The sequence below is a fragment of the Nanorana parkeri genome, unplaced genomic scaffold (assembly GCF_000935625.1).
Source record: "Nanorana parkeri isolate BGI_ZX_2015 unplaced genomic scaffold, ASM93562v1 scaffold257, whole genome shotgun sequence".
NCBI lineage: Eukaryota > Metazoa > Chordata > Amphibia > Anura > Dicroglossidae > Nanorana > Nanorana parkeri.
Window position 1 is genome coordinate 408,759 of NW_017306525.1, and position 7,919 is coordinate 416,677.

Consider the following 7,919-nt stretch of genomic DNA (forward strand, 5'->3'; position numbering starts at 1 on the left):
TAACGTACTGCAGCACTGAATACTGAAAAATGGCCTGGACAGGAAGGGGGTTTAACACCCCGGTCTTCAAGTGGTTAAATAAACAAAAAAACAATGTAAATGGGTTAAAAAGATCCCATTGTAATGGCTGAAATAAACATGCTGACATAGGGATGGAGCTTGTTTTACCACAAGGTGGCGTGCCGTCAATCAAGCCTCATGATGTCAGATCTTTGTGACACGCTTGATGAGAGGTACAGCCCAGCTTACTCAGCAAGGAGACATAAGTCGCTTAGCTGTGCAGTCACGCTCAGAGCTGTCTCTGGTGCTGACTATGCGGAAGCAAATGCTGCTGTCAGAGAGCTGAGCTCCAGCTATCTGTATAGATCTGCATTCTACTATAACAGAAATGCTGGAATATCAACACAAATAGACTTGACCTTGGATTCAAGGGCTTTAGACATCTAAAAGGCACCAGGAGGAAGAAATAATGGCTGTGAAAAGCTATGAAGACTGGATGGGCACTCTGCCAGTGTGTCTGAGTACATTCCCTCTATCCAACTTAGCCATACCTGGTAGGTTTATTTATTTTTTATCTTTTTAAAAATAATATTAAAGTGATGATCTAAATTAGGGTTATGAATGAGTGTGTTTCTGCATTGTATGAAAGGTGTACAGTTCTGTATAGGTTGTGATAAAACTAGTAATTAACATTGTTACTGTCAGATGATTACTGCCAGAGGAATGTGAGGTGTGTCATCATAATGACAGATTCATCTAAATACAAGGTTACAGAATGGAGATTGTACACAGCAGTCCATTGACACTAGAGCGTGAATGTTTCGGGGCATTTTTAAAGCTTTTTTGTGTGTTCATGTAGTTTCAAGCTTCGGACATTAGTGTTGGCCAATGGAAAGCAGTATCATCTGTGACAATCTGGCCCCGTTTACATTATTGCGTTGTGGGAACACTACCTGTTATAGTTTGATGGGGTGCCATTCATTCTAAATGGCACCCTAATGCATTTTGACAAACAGTTGCGCTGCGCCGGTTGTCGAGGTTCTCGTAGGATTTCACCCGGCAGACGAAAGTCTCCACATCCAGCAAGGACGCACCTGTATACTCCATTTTTATTTCACACACTTGAGGTCGCTAGGAAAAGGGAACCATTTGTTAGGTGCACATATGTGCTAAAATGCTTGTCATGCGTTTTCAGTTGCACCCATTTAAATCTATGGGCTCCAAAAACGCACGATTCTGCCTGAAAAAAGCTCATGTACTTTTTTGCATGACGTGGCAGCACGATGCTCAGGTATCCACTGGCACCATTGAATGTAATGGGAATCTTCATGTCGAGCATTGTCACACGTCAGAAAACATGCGACCAATTGCTCAGGTATGAATGGGGGGCTAACACTGTGATTTTAGCTTTACAAATATATTTTGCTTTTGTTTTGTTATGTATCTTTAAATAAATGTGGTTGTTTACATAACCCATACCATAATATAAATAACATATTGGATGCAGTCACTAGCAATAACAGCGATTTTTTGTTTTTCTGAGATCCCTGTGAGACCCAGTTCACACCAGGGCAGTTCGGTCACGCGGATTCGTCCGTGCTGAACCGCCGACATGAACAATCCCATACATTCCTATGGGGACCGTTCATGCAACAGTGTGGCTCCGTGCGATCTGAACCACCTGCCGCCAAAGATGCTGCCTGAGCTACTTTTTTTCACGCTAATCAGCGCGGTTTCCGCATAGATTTCAATGAAAATGGACTGATCAGTGCAATTTTGGGCGTTTTAAATTGCGTTTCAGTGCTGAAACCGCACTGAAACACTTCCGGTTGTGAATGGGGCTTAACATAGTTTTATTACCTGTTGATACTGCCAGTAGATCTGTTATTTTTCCTATTCCTTTAACAGGGCAATAACACTGTTGTTTCTTCACTGAAATAGTGCAGTTGAGTTGGCACCCTGTAGACAAGGTAGACTTAGTGTCACCACATGCATTACAATCTCTGTACAATCAATGTTAGATTTACCAAAATGATGTAATATGAGGACCTACCTTATACATCCAATCAATGTAATTGTATTCAATCAGGCAGGTCCTTACACTACATCAGGGGTGGGCAACTACAACCCTTTAACTCTTGTGGAGCTACAAGTCCCATGAGGCATTTAAAGGCATCACCGCAGGAGGCAGAGGCATGTTGGGATTTGTAGGTAAAGAACAGCTAGAGGGCTGGAGTTGCTCACCCCCGCACTACATATTGGTTGGTAGATCTAATGGAGATTGATGGGCATGTAGTTTTTAAATGAACTGTAAGTAAATAATGAACACATTAAAGCTTAATTCCAACTATCACTTTTTATGCAGTTACAGCAACAACCCAGTAAGTGTCCTTTTCACAAGATAGCTTGGCTTGTTACAGTGGACAAATAATGCATTTACTGTCAGGATCATTAGCTAATAAAATCATGTTACAGGGGGCATCAAAAGAATAAAAACTGCTGCGTTAGTGTTCATGACCAAATAAATAATGTATTTTGTTATGTTTCCGAAAGTTAAACTTTAACCAATTCATATAATATTATTAATCAGGAACATTGGAATACGATAAAAATACACAACATTTATGGATTACAGAGGTATTCCAGGAAAGAATTAAAGTCTTCCCTTACTTAGAAAGGGAGGCTGTTAAGTGATTTATAGGCCTCAGCTCATTAACGTCCACAAGAAGCTAAGGATTATAAACCTACCAACAAGGAAAGACAACCTAGCAACAGCAATATACATTTTTCACCATTTAAAAAAAAGAACATTGGTGGTCAGTGGGTTTAATTTTCTCATTTGTTTTACAGTCTCAACTCTGCTGATCTCCTGCAGACATTTTCTGTCTACATGCACTTCTACAACTGCTGCATGGCATTTCCCATGTAATGAATGTTTGAATGGCTACTTGTAGTTCCTATTAGAAGCCCATTTGACAGACTGACAATGCAGGAACACGGTTTTTAGAAGATTGTAATAAAGGTCCTTGTCCAGGCAGTACCTCTTACAGGGTGACAATGCTCAGTACGTTTAAAAATGTAACAGAAACTGCCTGAACAAGGATCTTTGTCATGGAATCACCAGATATTAATTTAGTGTAAGTAGCAGATTAAAAAATATTGGAAATGAACTTTGAAGCTACATGTTTAAGCTTATATCAGATTTTAGTCACTGGATTTGCATATAATTTAAGGGGTTTATAAACACTTTGCAGAGCCATTGCCCTGCGAATCTCGGTGAATGTTCATTCTATGCAAATGGATGCACAAAATGAATGTTCTTATTTCCTATGTTCCTCAACCCCATCTACTGGCCATAAAGCAGTATTAAAAACGACACTGAAAAATACATATAAAGAAAATATAACAGGAACATTCATTTGTACATCCATTCGCACAGTACAATCATTAACAGAGACTGTTTATAAAATAAGTGTGTAGACAAGTTGGGTTTACATATACTTTAAGTGGTCTATTTATAAATGGGTGTAAGGATTTGAGCGACAAGGGCCAAATTGGGATGGCTAGACAACTGGGTCAAAGCAACTCCAAAACTGCAGTTCTTGTTGGATGTTCCCGGTTTGCAGTGGTCAGGACCTACCAAAAATTATCCAAGGAAGAATCAACGACAGGTTCATGGACAGACAAGGCTCAATGATGCATGAGGGGAGTGAAGACTTGCCCGTATAGTCCGATCCAATAGAAGAGCTACTGTAGCTCAAATTGCTGAAAAAGTTAATGCTGTTTCAGATAGAAAGGTATCTGAACACAGATTGCATCTCAGTTTGTTGTGTATGGTGCTGCCACTACCGGTCAGAGTGCCCATGCTGACCCGTGTCCACTGCCAGAACGTGCCTACAATGGGCATGCGAGCATCAGAACTGGACCATAGAGCAATGGAAAAAGGTGGCCTGGTCTGATGAATCGCTTTTCTTTTACATCATGTGGATGGCTGGATGCAAGTTTTGCATACCTGGCTGTTGTGGCGACAAAAGGAGGACCTACTCAATATTAGGCGGATGGTCATAATGTTATGGCTGATCGGTGTACATTCAAAGAAAATATAACAAGCATGTTTGTTTTGTGCATAAGTGCTAAGTGTGTAGTTAGCTTGCCACTTTGTGACTTGGTGTGGCTTAAGCAAAAAGATGCATTTGATAAAAGTTATCAAAATTACCATTTATGCCCTATGTATAATAGATTACGGCTGTTATGAAATAAGTAGCAGTAAGTAGCATCCAATCATATTACAAGTTTTACTACTGCAGAGACTTATTATAGTAATAGGTTTCAATCCTTTGAACATTACTCTCGCTGTAATAAATAAAAGACCAAAGAGTTACATATGTAAAGCGTTTGCAGCTATACGTATATGGCATTTAAAAGGTACATCGGACAACCAGAAATCCCCTTTTATGGCTTAAAAAAAACAAGTCATCTGGTATAAAGCAAGCCAGCCCTCAATTACAAGCAACTAGATAGTATTCAGCCAAATGAAGATCATGTACTTTGTGGTCATCTACTATATGAGCAATGGTTATCTATTTTAAATCTTCTAGTTCAGTGGTGTTTGTAAGGGAAAGTACAGTGCACTTTCAATGAGTAGCTCTTTTGTGTTATTGTTTCAGTTTTCAACTTAAAGGGCCACTAAAGTTTAAAAAAATATGGTATTCTGGTAAATGTATGTGGTTAATACTTATAATGATTGTATTTAATATGAAACCCCTTTACTTTTATTTTTCGCCACATTTACATGCAGACCAAGCTGTCCAGGAAAAAAAGAGATGGGGAAAACTATTACCTGTATACTAATAGGAGTGCTTACAACTGTGAACTTTTATTCATATGGTTAAAAGTGCAACTAAAGCCACAATTTATTTTTTAGTTTTGGATAGAGTGGAGAGGGATTAGAACACCTGTCAGGTTTTTATTGTTGTCTGTGTCCCCATTAGGAAGATTCACCATCTCTATTTTTCCTGGTTGGGTTGTCACCAGAACAGGAATATATGTGAAATCTTCCAATGGTGACACTAGTTCTGGTGACCCTGCAGACCACCAGGGATTTCCTTACTTTGGAGGGATTACCTCTCACCTGCTGTTGTGGCTATCAGACAGGAAGTGCTCCCCAGTGGGATCCAGATGGCAAAAAGGGGTTTAAAACCCCCCTGTACTCTTATCAGTTCTACTTTACACCTTGTTCCAAAAGAAAAAGAGAAACTACCTATTAGGTGTTAGTTGGAGTTGGGCTTTAATATGTTTGTTGCTTACTGAAAGGTTTAGCTCATCTTCTTTTCCCAAATACTCCCTATGATCTCAAACATCCCCAGCACATTGCAAAGCACTGTTCAGATGTCAAAAAAGATGCCCCTTTCCCTTCACATACCTGTAGCTCAGCCACTGCTGCTAGAGGGAGGGGAAGCACACTGCTCATGGGCGCAATTTGAATAATTAAATTTTGTCACATCGAATTTATAAAATCTTGCAATCCACAACATGAATTGTATTATCTGGTAAGGAACCAGGGCTGTCTTTAACATAGGGCAAAAGGGGCAGTTCCCCCGGGCCCGGTTATTGTTGTGGGGCCCAAAGCAGCTGCCCCATGAGCCAGCAAAAGTTACACACGCAGCGCCCTTCTGTTTACTATGCGATCGCATAGTGTTGCTCCAACCCGACCTGCTTGGGGGGTAGGGTAGGGGTGGGGGCCCAGGAAAATGTTTGCCCAGGGTCCAATCCATATTAAAGACCGCCATGTAAGGAATCCACAAATCAGCTAGAAACATAAAATGCGAGCCAGTAAAACTAGAGCAAAATGTAACTGATTGTTAAACGTGATTTGTGCTGAAATGATTGAACAATCAGGACAGATATCTGTTTTCTCATCCATGGATCAATCACATTGTCCTTTTATCCCATACAATCTAGTCACTCTAGTAAACAGATTCCTTGGGAATGTGTTACGCTGGAATGTAACTTACCATTTGTGTATTGGAACATCAGACTTTCATGGCTGGATTAGTTAGAGGTTTGTCTAAAAAGATAATCCCTTAATTAGAGGATTAACTGTAGATTGATAATGACCTGAATCCAAGGACCTTTTCCTGGTGTATCCTTTGCTTTGCTTCTGTGATTTCTTGGTTGCTGTTAAAAGAGAACTGTGGCAATAGCGGGCTATTGCTGCACTGCACCCGGGACAGATCCTGACAATATTGTCTGGATTCACCCCGCAACCTGGTTGACAGCTGGCTTTGAATCTCTAGAGACAGAGCCAGCTGTTCATGCCCCCTACCCCATCTGTCCCTCCAGTCAGAGCTGGAGGATCAGGGAGGGGAGGGGGGAATCCCTGTGGGGAGTGGGGAATTCCTGTGGGGAGCGGGGACTGAGAGTCTCCGTTCTCTGCAGGGAGAAGATCGTGAACTCGGCGATCAGCGGTATGTGATCATTTCTCGATCTATAGAGCCAACCTGTGACAGCATCAGTGTCACACGTCGGCTCTAATTATGGGGATGAGTGTATTTCACTCATCCCATAATTCTCCTTTAATGTTTCCATGGTATCAATCAGATTTGTGCTTTTTATTCCTGCACTGGGAAAATTGCCTGATCAGCTGCCATTATTAAAACGTAAAACTTTTAAATACTAGGTTTACTTCTCTCACCATGTTTCAAGTTACACCCAGATGGACTTCCCACGGCAGATGGACTTGTAGTTCTCAGTGGAATACAGGTGCAGTAACATCACCGCAATTGTTGTCCATGCATTTTTTCTCCCATCTGGTTTGCTGAATGTTCATACTGAGGTATGGAAATGGATGGTGGGATCTGCAGGAGCTAGAGCATTGCACCCACAATCTACTGATCGTGATTGCAATGTTTTACTGGCTCCAATGCAAAAAAATAATAAATGCACATTTTTTCTTTTCTGAAGAAGTGTGCACTCATTATTTTTTTCTAAAAGGTAAACTTTGTATTTAATTAGATTAATTATCATAAAATTAATTGCATTAAACTTTTTTTTCTTTTAAAACAATAACCAGTTTCTAAAAAAATATCTATGCTCACAAGGAGGGCCGCCGATAAGCCAGCCCTTCCCGTACCAGGTGCCGGCCCCTAGAAGGATAGCATGGGGGCCCAGCAGGGGCTACCCACACAGCTTTCCCAATGAAAGATCATGATGTCTCAATAAATAGGACCTGTCACCTCCAAATGCTGTCATATAGGAGCTTGTGATAGCAAAAGTTAAGTAAAAAAATGTGAGATAAGAAAGTTACAAAAATATATATACTGTGTATATACGAAAACATTTTTTAAACCAACCCTGCCATCCCCGCCATCTGATTTGAATGAACACATGCACAAAGGGGCGTGCACATGTATGTAAACGGGGGGGGGGGCATGCCAGGTAGGATGTACAGGGTTTCATGATTACTAATGGCAGCCCTTCCCAAAAGTACTGCTTTCCATCTGCCTACAGAAATAAGAAAACAAAATAAAGTGTGTATATCAAGCCAAAACGTTTTTCCCATTTTGGACAGTGTGAAGAAGGATTGGAACCTGTCTGTTTTTAGGGAACTGTTAAGGTGGCCATACACTCTACAACCATCGCAAGACTTTAGTCTTGCGATGGTTGTACAGGGATTAAAAAAACGTACGATCTGCCTGTCTTGGACAGGCAGATCGCACTCTCGATCATCGCAAGCCCGCCCCCCTGAGGGGCGGGCTTCCGATCACCGCATCGTACGATAATCGTGCAGTGTATGGGCACCTTTAGAGAGATTTTCTCACTTTCTGTCCAGGTGATATTGGTTTTGCAGTAATATTTATAATTCATTGAAAACTCATAGCAAACCTATCTCTCAGTTTTGGGGAGAGCTAGTGTGTCAG

At 40.9% G+C, this 7,919-nt stretch overlaps 1 protein-coding gene across 1 annotated transcript in view; it reads left to right on the forward strand.

The window, feature by feature from the left end:
• The first annotated feature begins 256 nt into the window (after nucleotides 1-256).
• Nucleotides 257-7,919, forward strand: part of PLCXD2 (phosphatidylinositol specific phospholipase C X domain containing 2) — a 20,000-nt gene continuing 12,337 nt past the window's right edge. Inside the window, exon 1 of the mRNA XM_018556903.1 lies at nucleotides 257-554. Coding sequence (XP_018412405.1) covers nucleotides 470-554 — 85 coding nt within the window. The 5' untranslated portion in view covers nucleotides 257-469. The remainder of the gene's footprint in view (nucleotides 555-7,919) is intronic.